The following is a 17471-nucleotide window of genomic DNA, read 5'->3' as shown; positions in this document are numbered from 1 at the left end:
AGCTCTTGTAAATCGCAGTGTTTCAATATGGGAGTGTTCTACCTGTCTCCAACGAAAACGCGGTGCATGACGATCAGCCGTTCTTATCCGTACTAGTAAAAATGCTTTCCTCAGATCTCCCACTAGTACCACGGGATGTGTGCGTGACCGCCGGGACTAGCACGTTCCACAACTTGTTCTGCAGAGGGGACCCTGGCGTACAAGCAGTCACAGCATCAGGATGGGCTTGTGCCGACGCGTCGTGGTACATACACTATACGCAGTCTCTTCTCGAGTTACTGGTTTATGGGGGATATAAAACTCCCCCCCCCCCCCCCCCCCTGAGCTGGTTGATTAGCATTCTCCACAATTCCCTCAACTTTCTGATCTCGCTGTAGGCTTGTTCTACTCCTGTGGGCTTCAGTTTCTGTTTCAGGTTTTCCAGCCGACGAAGACTCCCGTGCTCGTTAGAAAGAAGAGGTGGGTGATTCCCCCCGGGGGGGGGGGTACTTCTGGGTGGGGATGTGCCGCTGGGACCCTGGAACCCTTAACCTATACCAGAGCTAGTTCAGCTGAATTTTGCTACCCTATACTAGAGTAAACTCCCCAAATCCCCCCTATCCCAGAGTAGCTGTTTTCCAGAAACTACTGGGGTCACTAGCACAGTCTAGCCAAAACAAGACCTTGTACCACACCTTAGTTTAGATAAAATCTTCAACCAACTGATCAGTTTCATCAAAAAGGATACCCTATTCTAGATCCAAACGCTCTGATTTATATACCCTATCCTAGAGTAAACAGCTGCTTGAAAACCATACCCCCGGGGTGATTCCTTTCCAGGATAGGATTGCTTCATACCACCCCGCTTCACAGCGCGTCAACTGCTCACGATTCTCTATGCACTTCACGTTGGTCATCTTCAGGGGTGTCAGCAAGTCCTATCACATCCAGGCCTCACAGTTTCTCGTAATCCACTGAACTGGTTTATGCAAGGAGCATGTGTGCAGAATCAATTTCCTCTCCAGGAATTATTATTACACAACTTGTGTCTGTGTGTGGCTGTGTGTGACAAAAGAAATTGTAGTGTTCTGCCACAATGATATAGACGACAAATTCAGTTACAGTTTTTAACATGAACGGATTCGATTAAAATGGTCCTGAATTCAGAAAATGTCTTTACTGGAGATTTATTTGAACAATCTTATGGGGATGATTATAAAATGTCTAAATAAAACTCTCCAGATTAAGGAGAACAATTTTTACGAACTGGAGAGCTATCTGCGGGGGAAGGTTTCGGTTGCTGGTCTTGCACCTTTGAAGCAACAAAATCCCTTATGGTACTATTGACAAAGTGAAAGTAGATTCCTCTGAATCGGTCACATTCATCAGAAAAATACGACCAGCTAGCAAGACGATAAGCGATACGCACGATCAAGCATGGCTTTCAAAAGACCACAAATAAAATAAAATATTTATTATAGCTTACACTATTATGACTAATTTATTATCGTTCCCCAATTCAAAATCTTTAAAATATAAAATATTTATTATAGCTTACACTATTATGACTAATTTATTATCGTTCCCCAATTCAAAATCTTTAAAATATCATTCTAACTGTGGAAATCAGGTTTAATCTTTCATCTTCGTTTAGCAACATCTAGACCCTTATTACAGAGGGCCACAAAAATCATTGTTTATTCAGTACATACCTCTTATCTTCCCAGAAAAGCCGAAAGTTTTCGCAAAATATTTTAGATCTAAGAAAGGTTTGATTGTTGCGCACAATTAAAATAGAAACACCCAAAAAAGTTAAAGTGTTCCAAATGATCGAACTTAGTAGTGACGAACATTGTTAGAGTTCTGCAGTTGTCCTCAGTTTTTTCTCTAAGGGTAAGTGTTTGATTTGGGTTCTGAATAACTTCAGAAGGGTTTAGCAATCACTTTAATTTGTCCATTTTAATTTTTTCATTATCGTTAACATGTTGTGAAACGCAAAGTTTTATTCTTAATGAAGGATCTATGTAGTACAAAAAATAAGCAAATGCCACTGAGGTCTTTTATTTGGCAGTTTGGCAGTTCTCTTTGTTGTTTCCGGCGACACAAAAAATTCACATACACTTGCCAAGATATAACATATAGATTTAGCCAGGGCTAAAAGCGAAGCTCTCTTTAATATCTTAAGTTTACTAAAACAAAATATAAAAGCGTGTAATGCTAAGCGGCGACGACAACGAAAACAGCCAAAAACGATCAGTAGATCTAGTTAGCAAAATAACAACTTTGCACATGCAGCACACTTTTTTTGTGCATTTCTTTGCCGTTGTTTTGCACGATTACAACGAGAAACTTCCAGAAACTTCCTGGTTACACGTTTTATGTGCTCCTGTTCACTTTTTTTTGGCTGCCACTCATTTTCACCTTGGTGGCCGCTAGCCTCTCCTTTTTCTCACCGCTGCTATAAAATTTTCATGTTTTTCTTCCAACGAAATTGGTCTCCTTTGTTTTTTATCTCTCGCTCTAGCTCTTTCTCATGGAAAGAAAGAATCGGCTTTGCTGTTGTTGTTTTTATCTCTAAACGTCCGGGAAGCTATGTGATTTAACGCCAAAACGCGCTAGTGCTTGAAATGTAAAATTTCATCCCGGCTTACATGAAGGGACGGACGTACGTACGGACGTATTCCGTAAGGACGACTTTCTCAGAACCAAAATTTCTTGGATACATAGATTACCAAATTTTCTTATCGATGGTGCTCCGCTATAAAAAAAAGATAGACTTTCAGTCGGGGCTTCAGACTTCCCATTTTCGGCTTCTCGAAAATAGCTGTGAAAAGCTATCTATTTTGTACCGGCTACTCACTTTTTTTTCTATTATTTTTCTTATTCTTGTTCAGTAAAATTAGCTTGTCTTCTTTCCGCAAGACTAATACTTTTAAAAGGATAAATCTTTACTGACTTGTGTCAAGTTTGATGAATTAAGTAGATAAGGAAAATGGATGGAAAGTTCCCCAAGATGTGGGTTCAAGGTTTTTGTTTTTTGTTTTTTTTTTTCCCTCCGCCCAGCAAAACTTAAGCTGAGAGGACGTTTCCCTGATTAATTTCGTACTCGCGTGCGATTCTTTAAAGGCAAAAAGTCTAGTTCTTTTACTCCAGGAAGCAGTCAAACCTCATCAAGCGAGGTCAACACGTATTTAGCGGTCCCCGTCAATCAAGCGTTCACTTACCAACTTTCTATCGACAATTTATTTTAGTTGATATTATCAGACAATCAACCTGTATTAACACACGTTTTACCGTATATGTACTGGAAGCAGAGTTTATATATGCATCTCATTAATTACTTTCTGTAGAGCCTTATACTAAGTTTCAAACAAAGCTTTGACTTGCCAATCGATTGGTTTTGTTTCATCACTCTCTTTCACCTCTGTACTATTGAGTTTAAATTTGTTAAAAAAAAGGAAAAAATATTTAAATAATACGGTCTACAATGATCTTTAAGTCAATCAAGACTGGTGGCATCCCGGGGGGCACTCATTGGAATTCTTGGTGGTCGTGGGGTATGCCGCCCGGTTCTCCAAGTCCTGACCCTATTTCAGACCAAAAAATGTCACTTTCCACACCGTTTCAAAACCTGGCCGGTAAGAAATTATGTCGATCATAACTGATTAGAAGAAACCCTAAAAAGGTTTCTGAAAACCCATATGATTTTGCACACGTTCATATACTCCCGTTGTTCCCTCGAAAAACATACCTGAATCCAGACCAAAATTGGGCAAAAGTTTATACCTGTTTTGAGGGGACCAAAAAGGCGCAAAAACCCTTCCCATTTGGGGCGGCACATACTCCCTCCCGAGGTAGCATGATCTATGTACGTTTATAGGCAACCACGAGCGCTTCAGAATACGGGAAAAATAGAAATATTTTCGTATGTTAGTTTAATTTGTATTTACAAAATGGAATAAACGCGTTCTTCAGATGTCTATATTTGTAGTCAACTGTGAATGCTGTCGTGTTTTTCAAGGCTTAATCTGTTTCCGGTTTTAATAAAGCCCCGTGGAATAAACACTGACAACTTTCGGTCTTTTTTCACTGTATGTGTTTGGCGATAATAAGAACCCGAGAATTTAATTTAATTTGTTAACCAGTGAATTTCTTGTCCTAATTAAATTAGTGGCCTCTAGGTTTCGGAGGGTGCGTTTTTTTCCTTATGTATGCGTTAAAATTTATTTACAGAAATGACTTTCAATTTTAACAGATATAATAGTGTCTATTCTAATAAATTAGCGTCCATATAAAGAGAGACAGGTGATATTCTGCTGTCGATAATCAATACCAACGGTAAACTTTATAATTTCTCTGCACTGTAATCATTTATACCGCTGTCGAGAAACGTTTTCAGTCTCTGTATACTCTACAAAAACATATCAACTCAGAATGGCGAAACTCATATAAATCATGGTTCTTTCCCAGGGTGTTCTCCTACTCGGAGAGAACACTCTGGGAACGAAGTTAAATATAAACACACCCCTAAGTCAAATAACTCTTTTTAGTATATACTAAAACAGTGGATAGTGTTTTTCGCGCGCTCTGATTCGCTACTCAATCAGTAAATATCCTGCACTATTCACTGATTCACCTCCAGTTCCTCCGAGCGAGCGACGCCAAACTCGCGTAGGTTAAGAGCAAAATGCTTTCCCGGTTTGCTGCCGTAACAAACTAACAAATTTCACAACTAATCAAGCAAGCTATTTCCGAAATACATGAAGAAAGTGACGAAGTTCGGTTTGGAAGTTTTAACAGGTAAAGCTTTTTGTCTTTTTGACTTGAATTTATCGATAAAACCGGTGAAAAAGTTTTTTGCTTACAAATGCAAATTAAGCTTAAGTCTTGCGTTACTTTATTTAGTTGACTTGTTCATAAATAAGCTTAAAACTAAATCAGGGGGGGGCCCACGACTCCAATAGCGCCTGGTACTTGTTTCGTGTACCTATGATCCACCGATTTATGACATCACATCCGGTTGCAAAGATGCTGCTCTGTTTTGGCGCGAAGCACCAAGATGGACGCCCGATGCTATTTGGTTTCTTCGTTATTTTAACCAACAGGCTGACGGAATTATGTATCTTGAATGCCGAGAATGTTAAGAAGGTATCTAGCCGGACTTTCAAGCAAATGTCATGACCAAACAAAGAAGATTTAGTATTATTTTACTGATAAATATCATGCAGCTGCGTGGAATGTCATAGCGAGTCTTGCGATGTTTCAAAACGAGTGTCGTTAACGTTTTTCGGCTGTTGCGGCCTATGATTTAGAGAAGTCATCAATCAAAATATAATTTCCTGAGCGGAATAGAATGGGAAAAACGCCGATGGCCACAGTTTAAAGTGTTCACCGCTGGAAGCCTGGATCACGCCCCGTGAAGTTGCAGAAACTTGCACTCAACTGCATGGTTTTGAGGAATGTCATGGCGAGTCTTTCGCTGTTTGTAATCGAGCGTCACTCAAGAGTTTGGCTTTCGCGGCTTCTGATTCATCGAAGTCACCAATCAAAATTGCCTATCCTGAGCGAAATACCGTGGAGAAAAAGCTTATGGTCACAGTTTAAAGTGTTAACAGCTGGAAGGCTTGGCACTCGACGTAAAGTTGCTGAAAGCTCTTCTCGACTGTACGGTTTGAGCAATGTAATGGTGAGTCTTTCTCTGTCTAATCGACCGTCAATCAAGACTTTGGCTTTTGCATCTTCTGATTCGCGGAAGTCATCAATCAAAATACCCTATCCTGAGCGAAATACCGTGGAGAAAAAGCCTATGGTCACAGTTTAAGGTGTCAACAGCTGGAAGGCTTTGCCACTGGACGTAAAGTTGCTAAAAGCTCTACTCAACTAATTTCGAAATAGTCACATGTTGCGTGCTTCTGGAAGGTTAGTGTTAGATTTTTAGCATTTAATTTGCCTTTGAAGATTTATGTTTAGAACAAGCCTTAAGCCCAAAAGTATTCCAATTTGTCATTGTCTGGGAGAAATCAAGAAAGTTTGTGCCCTTCCTTTTTTTCTAAGCTTGCAAGTGTAACGCACCTGAAAAGAAACCCTTATGCAATACAAGTCATATAGTCAAAATTACTCCTTATCTTAACTGATAACTACAACACCTTTACAGTTGAAAAAAAACAAATACTACGATTTACAGTGATTATAGTTATGTAATTAATTAGTAAATCAAAATGAATGAAATTAAAGTGAAAAAAGAAAACAGCTGTTTTAACTTATTTAGAGGTTTGAAGGTCTGAAGGGATCACTAGAGCTGTAATATGAGACTCAATAAGAGGTCTAGTTACTTTAGAACACGTTAGAAGTTTCCTGCAGCAAAACACATATTTTGGCTTGGTAAAACTTGTATTTCTTGATGTAAATTGCATGCTATGAATTAAGTGTCAGTTAGGGTCATTCATAATGCTGTACTGCACCTTATTTTATCTGACGATTATCTAAGGTATAAAAAATGAATTTTGTGTATTTTTAAAGACTTCAATATATGCTTACTTTTGAATTTATAATCAATATATGTTTAAATCCTACACTGTAAGTCTGGTTGTCAGTGTAGCCTGTGTTGCAGACATAATCTATTGCCGGTCAGTAACATCTGCAAAGCTGTGCCAATATTCTGGGCTGCCAATCACAATGTGTTTTCGATATTGCCTTCAACCTGATTGGCACACTGATAATGGTATTTTTAAGAGGCCAATCATAGCACATATGCAAGTGCCTGTTCACAGTTGGGCCACGGGGTGCCCAGAAACAGGATTTCAGTGCTGTCTCACAGGGGGACTTAACAGGAAGTTTAGTTCTGTCTGTGGCACAGGCTAGTCCTCTGGGCATTAATGTTTAAATTATGTATTTTATGTTGCTTAGCTGGGAAGACAAAAATAGATGACAGAAGAGCACAAACAAGAGAATATCAAGAAGTATTAAAAAGTATATCTACTACACAACTCATAAAGAAAGGTGAAAGTCCATGAGGACAGAAATGTTGTTGCAGAGCCATAAAACATTAATGTTAAGTACAAGTCACTGTCAAATAAGTTAAAAGGAAGGGAGAATGCCGACATTTCGAGGAATACACTTTTCTGGTTTATGGAAAATCTGCAGCAATAGAAGACACTGAAATCATGTTGAGCTGGTTCAGGATGTCAATTCTGTTTCGATGGAATCCTCTGACAGTGTCTAGGCCAGTGTACAGTAGTGTGCTTCGAAGCTGGTCCTTGGTAAGACATTTCTTGACTTTACATGCCAACTCTCTTTCAAGGACCTAAAGGCTAAGTGTCTGTTTCCTTGACATTCACTTTCTTGTCAGGGATCAGCAAATTTTAACTAGACGACTGTGTTAACTGTAGTTTTTTTTTGTAAGACTTAAAAAACTTCACAGGAAAGACTGAAACTAATGATCTAGCACTAAGCAGCTTTGAAGAAATCAGGGTTTCTGGGGGGGGGGGGGGAAAGCTGTGCTACACATATTTCCCTTGGAGATACGAAGGCAAACACCCTAGATGCAACTATAGGAAACCAAACTAACCTTGAATTTAATAGAGAGTATTCACTCACTTGCCTTATTAGTTTGGGACACCAACATGGTCTCTGTTTCATTGTTTTGGGACACCAATATGGCCACCGTGACGTCATGTGAATACTCTCTATACTTCAGTCAGTTTCTCATGTTTATTTTCCATCCCTAAGCATTCTGTTCCTCCTGTGGAAAGGAGCTGGTGGTTGTGTTATGACAACTTCATCCCTTAGTGTTCTTCATCCCTCAATTAATCAGTCAGAGTAAAGGATGGTTAATATGATCCTGATTAGGAGAAGAAAGCTTTCTATCAAAGGCACCATGGTCTAGAAGACCAAATGTAAATCCCTATCTGACCTCATTGACATGGAGAAACAAAAATTGGCTGACACCCAGCATAGTGATGTGCAGTATTGAGCTCAACAAGGATACAGGAAAAATCCACAACTGCGAAACTGGTTTTTAAGAACTTGTCAGGCTAAAATTTTCCAGTTAGGCAGTCTTTATAAAAGAGCACTCAAATTTGAAACAGGTTATTAATCATAACCATTACAATTTCCTCAAATTTGATTGGTGTATTAACTGCTTTATATTTCTTTAATCATTGTGTATAGTTGCCTGTAATCGGACAGTTATGTTAGCCAATCATATTAAATGCACTCAGCTGAATCCACCAATCACAGAAGTTATCATGATAACCATAGCAACAATCACTTACCCAAACAAACTGGGGATTAATCCAAAATGGATGAATATGCAACATTTAGGCAGTGTCTCCACCAGTGATATTTTCCCTTACTTTGGACATTTGGTATGAACAAACACTCTTTCACCAAAAAGGAATGCATCTATTTTCTTGGAAATTGTAACGGTTATAATTATTAATTGGTAACAGGACTCTGTGTCATCCAATTCAATCTGTAATCATACTCATGATTAAACAAATCTGACTCCTGCTTCGCGGTTGTCCAAGTTTGTAACACTTGTATGATTACAGACTGAATTGGACTCCCCTCAGTCCTATTACCATCATTTATAAAATCCTTAGAAAAAGCTTCTGCACAGTGTCCTCTTTTGAGACATAGGTGTCTAATAATATTTATTATTACTCTGACTGCAATGTGATGGCGTACAGGTTTTACATATACTAAGGAAAGAGCTGAATGCCACGAAATACTTTTAGCTCAAAGCTACAAAGTATTTTTTTTCAGAAAATAAGGACCTATTTGAGACTGAACCTAAATAGCCTAAATCTGTGCTAATTTTTTGTTTAGGCTAACTTGGGAAAATACAGGTTCTTGGTTGCAGGTTTTTACTAGTAATTAAATTTGATGGAAAAAAAGATTATCAAAACTTAACATAGCCAGATGAGCTTATTTACAACTCCATTTTTCAGACCTGCAATTTATTTAAGGCTGTCTTTTAAAGGAACCACAAGGACAGCATGTATTTTTATTTTCAGCTTTAATAAATTCCAGACTATTTTAACCCATTCGCTCCTGGAGATTTTGCCGAAAAACGCGTTTTGAAGCTAGTCGAGTGGTTTTCTGGTCACTGTCGTGCTATAAAGAGCTAAAACTTACCACAAACTGGTTCACAGGTCGAACACTTCGCGGCCTTCTGATCCAGATGCAAAATATCAGCTTGCGATGTTCGGGCATGCGCAGAAAGCAAAATTTCGAGATAGTTTTTGGGTTTAAAAGTGACACAGCAGTCTTGACTTTTACTTTTCGCTTTCTCTCCTCCCTTCTTTTTTCGCTTTTCTTGCCTCATTTTTTTTTTCTCTTGCTGGGCATTTAGTAGGCTTCATTTTGGTGGGAAGAGTTTTTAGGAAAGCTTTTAGGATCTTAGGATTAGGTGAAAGGAAAGGTAGGTGGGTAATGGAACAAGATTTTCATGGTGATTTTCAGGTCAATGTCACGTGGTTTTTTGCTTCTTTCTCCGGTGTCCTTGACTGAATTGTGCTCATTCTGGTATGGTTTGAAAGATCTCTTCACTTTGCACAAGTTAGCCAAGAAGGTTGTCCTTGACCGTTAAAACTGATGACGTCACAATGGGTAGAAAGGACCTGGATCCGCACGGGCGGTTACGGGCGGTTCAGGGGCGAATGGGTTAATGATCTGGGGCCGGTTGCTCGAAGCCTGGATAGCGCTAACCGTTGGTTAAGGATATCAAAATGTATAGGTTTCCATGGTATTTAACGCTGGTTAGCCCTAACCATGCTTCGAGCAACCCGGGCCTGGTTAGAAAATCCTCTTAACAGATGGAATAGCAAAATTTGAATTAATACATCCTTTGATCAAACTGTCTTCTGCTTTTCTCTTGCCAAACCATCTTTCCCTACAGAGGAGCAAAGGTTGTAGCAAATCAGAAAAATAAAACAAAGACAAGAGGCTACACCTGAAACCTCTCTTTACTGTTACTTTAACACCCAGGGAGAAGGTTATGGTACTTCTGTACAGGTATGTGCCATGGAATAGGGAGTGGGTTTTGAGATGATCAGTCTTTATCCTACACTACTTGGCTTGGCTTTCTGATCCTTTGGTAGGGTTCCTTTGTAAAATTATACTAGCTCACTGTCAGTAGTTAACCTTCACGGGTTTCAAAATGTTTTAAAGTAGGCAGCCGAATCTGGAGGCTGGGGGCAACATACAATCAAGTAGCCGATGGAACTCCGGTGGTCACTGTCTTGTTTTGAAACCACTGAAACCTCTGGTAAAAACTGAAGTTACATTGATGGGATCAAGATATGAACTTGAGCCAAGAGCTACTGAACAATAAAAAAAACACTCTTTTTATGCAAATCAAGCCGTTTGAAGATTGAAATAGGAGTGTAAACACTTTTTGACACAAAAAAGATGTTTATAATTATCTACATTTACCCAATATTTCCTAGACCTTCATTTGCTGGGGGATTGTGTGTTAAAACAACTTGAACATTGCATTGAAAGCCTGTTGTCAAGGATACAACTAAGAAGAGATGGTATATATTTGACTGTATTTTTCAGTAGATACTGGAAAAGAATCAAAAATGCATTGTGAATCTAAGCACTAAGATTTTGAGCCAAATACAGGATCAAAGGACGTTAGTCAATAACAAGGAATGTGGATATTTTTTTGGAAAAAGGAAATAAATACAGCTTGAATGTCTCAGGGCTGGTTTGCACATTTCTAAAATTCATACATGTAATTTATTGAAAATATTTTGATGTTTCTTTTTTTTAGAACAATAATAATATCATTGATCAATCAAATAAAGTAGGTGAATAAAATTTCAGTATTTCCTTTAACACTAGAAGAAAAACTGTTGTATACATACTAATTATACACAGCTGTATATCATTATTATTATGGTTCAATTTTATCCCTGGATAATTTTAGTTTCCTTTGTGTCATACTCATTATCATACATTTTCATACCCAAAGACAGGAAAAAATTTAAATTGAACTATGAAGCAAAAAATAAAAATACTGTCCATGTATGGCCAAAAGAAAAAAAATGATCACTGGCTCACTCAAAGCTGCACTGGGTGACTGTTTGTGCTAAAAAGTTTGAACTCTCTGTTGGATACTCCCTTTTGCCCCACCAGCTACAGGTACATACCCCTCCCCCTCAGGCATGCCATTCAACATTGTGATAAAAGAAGACCACTGTCAACCTTATTAAAAAGTTACAGAGTAAAAACATTGTTATTAGGAAACAGAAAAACCATTCTACTGAAGTGAATTATTGCAGTAACCTTCGAATTTTGGTTCCATCGCTTACATGTATTGTTTCTAGTAACAAAAAGTGCAAGTCTTAAGATGAAATTTTCATATTACAGAACAAAAAATATCCTTCCTTTTTCCAGGGAGGCCATTTTCTCCCAACAACTCCCTACCAGGTAGAAATTTCATTCAAGTTTCATATAAAATACTTTTTGTTTGTTTTGGCCATGAAGACCCCCTCTCCTTACAACTTTTAAGGATCCTAGAATCAAATAATGCAAATATCCCTTATGCACAACTGTCTTACAATATGGATTTTAAGACTCGGCAAGGGAAAATTGGCAAAAAATATACTTCCAGTCCTTCACATGTAATTGAACTGTCTATCCCTTACCACACAGAGAGAGAATAACTGGCAATGCAATTTTGCTTATCTGTGCAAATTAAGTTTGCTGTCATTAAGTTTCACCAGAAACTCATAAGGGGTTGAATTCAACCCCTTATGAGTTTCTGGTTTCACAATCCCCCATAAGCAACAATGCACTCTGTCATACAGTGTAGGTGTGCTCTTACCACCCCTAAAATCCCGTAAGCAAAAACCTTGCATGCCTCCCTCTAAAACAATAAATTATGATCACAGCAATTGCAGGCATGTGGTATCTTTCTGGTATACTATCGTACTCAAAAAAGGCTACTATTAATAATAATTGATCAACAAGATTATTGTTTTTGTTATAATATTGTTCTTCTTGGTGCAGGTCCTCTTAATATCTCCACCTCTCCAGGGGCACCACTTTGGAGATTTGTTCGCCTCCAAGAACAGTGCTCTCCAACAAAAGTCACGATAAAGTAGATTTCCACGCTTTATTCCAATATAAACCACGATCTCTTAGTTTTACAACAAACACGTTCGCTTCCACTCAACTCTCTTTTTATCTCAATTGTCCTTTTTTCTTTTTTAACCCGCATCCCATCAGTTACACAAGGATTGATTTAGAAAAACCGTGTAGTTGTTCGTGATTGGTTCGATTAATCACTAGGTTTATCTCCGGAAATGTCTGCGGAAATTACTAATAGAAAAACAGCTTAATGATATCAGGTAAAATAACAGAGGTCAATTACTCTCATTTTTTGTCAACTATTGTCAACATAACATAACTCTTAGACAATGCAAAGCTTACCGACACCCTACCCCTGTTTCTCTCCTATAATAATGGCTAAAAACAAAGTTCTCGTCGCGTTCTTATGTAGCTAGCGAAGAAAAGAAAAAAAACGATTATATAAAAAATGTCTGTGTTCCGTGCTCAATCGAGCTCAAGTTCATTCAGTTCTTGGATCCTGGTTCTCGCAGCAACTGCAGCGTCTCGTCGCGGCCTGAACACGGCTGCGCTTGGGTTCAGCGGTACAGAAATCTTATCCTTTGATGTGTCGCGAACAGTATTCTTGTCACACGCAATTTCTAGTGGGTATAAGTGCTGAACGGGACGTTCTATTGTACCGTGTGTGGTCTTGAGTTCCACAGCACGAATGATGCCATCTCTCCCGGGGTAGATCGCACTCACTATGGCTAGTGGCCAGGTCCCCCGATTCTTGTTATCAGTTTTGATGATGACCACATCTCCAAATTTAGGCTTGAATTTCGCTTGTTTATGGGTCAGGTTGTGACGCTCTCGTAGGGCTGCCAGGTACTCTCTTTTCCACCGTCTCCAAAGATTTTCCTTGCAGGTCTTCAAGTATTTCGCGCGTTTTCTGAGGTCTGGATCTTCAATTCGCCATGTATCTTGTTCTGGTATCTGGTTGGTGCGCTGGAACAGGAAACTTGAGGGGGTGAGGATTGGCAATTCTACGTCGTCCTCGACATAACTCAAAGGCCGACGATTTATTTGAGTCTCCACGTCAAGCAGCACCTCACTGAGTTCGTCCCAGGTTAGTACACCTCCCCCAATCACCTTGTACATGGCTGACTTAACCACTCCGATCAAGCGCTCGAAATGCCCACCCCACCATGGGGCGCGGCTTAAGTTGATCTTCCAGTTAATTTCATAGTCATCAAGAAGGCCTTGGAGGCGCTCGTCCTTGCGTAGCTGACGAAGCCACTTGCTGGTTTTAATAAAGGTGCCCCCATTATCTGAATAAACCACTCGTGGTCTGCCTCGGCGAGCTATGTAGCGCTTCAAACACGGGATGAAGGGCGCTGGTGAATCTTCTCAACTCGGTTGCTCACGAACTGCTTGTACTCTCCGTTGCCGCCAATCCAGTGTAATGCAACTGTGCTGTCTAACCAGGCATAGACTCTTGGGCTGGGTAGGTCATTTAACGCGTTCTTCAAATTAATCACCAGGTTTGTTGCCATGTGGGCGGAGATCAATTCCAGGCGAGGCACTGTAAGTCCCTGTTTAGCTAGCCGGCCTCTGGCTGCCACCAGACTTTGGGTAGTTCCACTTGATTGTTGTATCACAGCGTAAACGGCAGCGCCTACTCCCTGTGTGCTTGCATCGCCGAAAGCGTGTAAGTCCAAACTTAGGACAGGTTCTCTAAAGTTCATCACAGGGCGTGGCACCGTCACACCAGTCGGTAGGGTCTGTTCCCACTTCTTCACTCTCTCAGTAAGGTTTCTAGTAAATTGTGCGTCCCATGGTAGTTTCTGGTTGCAGATGTCTCGGTAAATCAACTTCCCTTGTAACGTGAATGGTGTTGTCAAACCCAGAGGGTCATAGACTTTAGCTAGCTTCTTCAGCAGTTCTCTTTTGGTTGCTGGTGTCTCGTCTTGAGGAAAGGTGACAGTCAATGTGTCCAATTGCTTGTTCCATAGCAACCCAAGTACCTTAGATTCACTCGTCTGCGCTCCTAACTGCTGCTTGGCGAATGATAGCTCACTGTCCACATTTTCTCGTTCATCTGTCTCTTCTAATTCGGCAACGTTGGAGTTCCACTTGTGCAATGCAAACTTTGCATCACCAAATACCTCAATGGCAGTGCTCTTGCGTTTTCGTGCTTCTTCGGCCGTCTGACCACCATTCAGTAGGTCGTCCACGTATAAACTCTTGCGCAGTGCAGACACAACTTCCGGCAATTTGCTCTCCCATGACTGCAAATGCTGTTCGATGACTCCCCCTAGAAGGAAAGGCGAGCAAGTCAAACCGAATAAAGCACGTGTGAACCTGAGAGTCTCTAAATTAGAGTGTTCGTTCGTGCGCCAGTGGAAACGAAGTGCGTCACGCTCATTTTCCTTGATTCGTATCTGTAAGAAGGCTTTCTGGATGTCGTCGAATATCGCTACAGGGTGAAACCGTTGCCGAACCAAGACGTCCCATAACTTGTTTTGTAGCGGGGGCCCTGGGTATAAACATTCGTTCAAAGATGGAGCGCTCGCGTGAGCTCTGGCTGAGGCGTCGTACACTACTCGTAGTTTAGTGCTCGCAGCTTCTTCGCGTATTACAGGTTTGTGAGGAATGTAGAACTCAGTTCCAGTAGGCTCAAGAGGGCAGTCTTCAATGATCCCTTGTTGCTTCTGTTCTCGAATGATTTGATCGTACTCAGCTGTCAAACCATGACGCTCAAGTTTCTTGTTCAGGTTAGTCAGACGGCGAAGACTTCCTTGCTTGTTAGAGGGTAAAGAGGGGTGATTTCCACGCCATGGCAGACCTGTCTCGTACCATCCTTCTTCGTTTCTTACCAGCTGCTCCTTAAACTCGCGGTAGACCGCTAGTTGATCGTGCTCTGAAGAATCTGCTAAACCTAGGACATCCAGACGACAAAGTTCTTCATAATCCGTTTGACTAGTCTGAGTTAACATCATGCGATTACGGTCGAATTCTTGTCCCGGCGACATTATGAACCACCCCAGTTTTGTTTTCTCAGCTATTGGTTCTCCATCTTTGCCAATGTGCGGTTTTGTTTCGGTTTTGATTCGTGCATATTCGCCACTCCCTAGTACCACGTACACGGGAAGTTCTTCCTTTGAGTCTAAATCTTCAATCTTGACTCCTCTTAAATGACTGTAGCTGTCGATTAACTGTTGATAGTGCGGATTATCAACAGTTAACAGTTCTCCTTTGTGAACCTTAGTAAGTTTAACACTCATGCTGAAATCCCCGTCCAATGATTCAACTAGTGTATCGTACATCTCCAGCTTTGTTACTTGGGAACTTATAAGCATATCCACTTGTCTTGTTTTCGTTTCACACGGTTTCTTCTTGAGCAGATCTATTAGCTTCCCTGAAGCGTAAGAACTTCCGGCCCCAGTATCAATTAACGCACGACAAATTATCCCGTCAACTTTGATTGGGATTATCGGCAATATTCCCTCGTTACTTCCGCCCGCGGTCATCAGGGTATTTTTATCCTTTCTTCCATCTTTGGGTGTAAGGTTACGGTCGCATATTGACGTGTGATGTCGTTTTTTGCAATGCTGACACGTGGCTTTGCTAAAACATTCCGCGGCGCGATGGTTAGGTGTGGCACAATTAAAGCACAAATTCTTCTGCGCTAGTATTGCTCTTCTTTCTTCGATTTTAGTAATCTTTTGACAGTTCGATGGTTTGTGACTGACATCCCCACAGTAAACGCATTCTTTGGGATTGAAATCTTGCCCACGCGCTTGGTAGAGTTTGCGTGATCGATCCCACTTCTGATTTCGCCGTTCACCCGAATCTCTCTCATTTGATTTCGTATCGACAGGATTTCTTCTTGTCCACAAACGGATGGCCTCGCTGAGTTTCGCGAAATCCCATTTCTCCCATTCTGGGTCTGTACGCACAATGTCCCCACGAATCCCAGATAATTTGTCAAGGGTCATCAAAGTAGCTCCGTTTACTTGCTCTAGCTTGTTTAGCGTTTGTAAAGCTTGCACACAATAGGTTAGTTTCTCGCTGAAATCGCTTATAGCTTTGGGATTTGTGCCCGTCAGGGTAGGAAGTTCGAGTATCTCCTTTGTGTAAGCCTTGATTATTTCCGAGTCCTTGCCGAACTTCTCCTTCAATATGCTCTTCGCGCGGTTATACCCCTCTGCAGTGAAAGGTAAGGCTTCGATCGTCCGGCTAACCTGTGGGGTGACCAACTCCCGTAAATAAGTGAATTTGGTGATCGGCGCGACACTTGTCTTGTCAATATTCTCCGAAAATTGTCCCCAAAAACGTGGCCAATCCATATGGGAACCGTCGAATTTTGTAATCACAAGTTTCGGTAGTTTGGCTTGTACACCACAAGAAGATAAGCCTTGACCGGCTCCTTCGTTTTGGCTTTTCGTCTTGGCTAGTTGGTCCGCTTTTAGTTGCAGCTTCATCTTTTGGATTTCTTCTTCGAATTGCAGCTGTTCCTTCTTTGCGTTTATCTCTGCTTCTTTTTCGCGATCGCGTAACCATCTACGAATCCCGATTTCGAGGTCCGCTGCTTGTAGTTTAGAGTCTACATCGTCGTTCCAAGTTTGAATTGCATCGTTGTCTACTTTCGATTCAATTTTCGTCGCTTCGACCTCAAGTCTCAAATGATTCACATTGTCCGAGATCGCCTTTAAAGTTTGTAGATGTCGCTCGATAGCCTCTGAGTTTTGGCTCTCAATGACGACGTTCGTTTTCTTCACGTTAATTTCCAATTGTGTAAGTTTGGTTTCCAGATTGCTCCCTGCAGTTGTCATTGTTTCCTCCCTCGACGAAAATTCAGGACAAAATTATACTCACAACAGATTCAGCAGTTTGCTTGTCCAAATGTCCCGTCGGAGGTGCCAGGTTTGGAGATTTGTTCGCCTCCAAGAACAGTGCTCTCCAACAAAAGTCACGATAAAGTAGATTTCCACGTTTTATTCCAATATAAACCACGATCTCTGAGTTTTACAACAAACACGTTCGCTTCCACTCAACTCTCTTTTTATCTCAATTGTCCTTTTTTCTTTTTTAACCCGCATCCCATCAGTTACACAAGGATTGATTTAGAAAAACCGTGTAGTTGTTCGTGATTGGTTCGATTAATCACTAGGTTTATCTCCGGAAATGTCTGCGGAAATTACTAATAGAAAAACAGCTTAATGATATCACGCAAAATAACAGAGGTCAATTACTCTCATTTTTTGTCAACTATTGTCAACATAACATAACTCTTAGACAATGCAAAGCTTACCGACACCACCTCCCAAAGCAAACGGTCTATTCTCTGTCACATTTTTTCTATTTTATGTATTTCTTACACAATAAAATACAGTTTTAGAGATCCAGTAGAAAGTGCTGTGAGAAAA

General features: G+C 40.5%; 2 protein-coding genes across 2 annotated transcripts; both read right to left on the bottom strand.

Moving 5' to 3' along the window:
- Positions 1–12546: 12546 nt before the first annotated feature.
- Positions 12547–13200, bottom strand: LOC140931576 (uncharacterized). The gene has a single exon (XM_073381378.1). It carries the CDS (start codon positions 13198–13200, stop codon positions 12547–12549), a length of 654 nt encoding a protein of 217 aa, XP_073237479.1.
- A 215-nt stretch (positions 13201–13415) lies between these two features.
- Positions 13416–16877, bottom strand: LOC140931575 (uncharacterized). Its single transcript, XM_073381377.1, has one exon. The coding sequence runs from the start codon at positions 16875–16877 to the stop codon at positions 13416–13418; it is 3462 nt and encodes a 1153-aa protein (XP_073237478.1).
- Positions 16878–17471: the final 594 nt, after the last annotated feature.

Source organism: Porites lutea, chromosome 3 (genome assembly GCF_958299795.1).
Source record: "Porites lutea chromosome 3, jaPorLute2.1, whole genome shotgun sequence".
NCBI lineage: Eukaryota > Metazoa > Cnidaria > Anthozoa > Scleractinia > Poritidae > Porites > Porites lutea.
This window is presented reverse-complemented; position numbering and strand designations above follow the sequence as displayed.

What these genes read in the sequence shown, in the direction of transcription:
- LOC140931576 (XM_073381378.1), bottom strand. Translation starts at nt 13,200, where the DNA reads ATGTACAAGGTGATTGGGGGAGGTGTACTAACCTGGGACGAACTCAGT.
- LOC140931575 (XM_073381377.1), bottom strand. Translation starts at nt 16,877, where the DNA reads ATGACAACTGCAGGGAGCAATCTGGAAACCAAACTTACACAATTGGAA.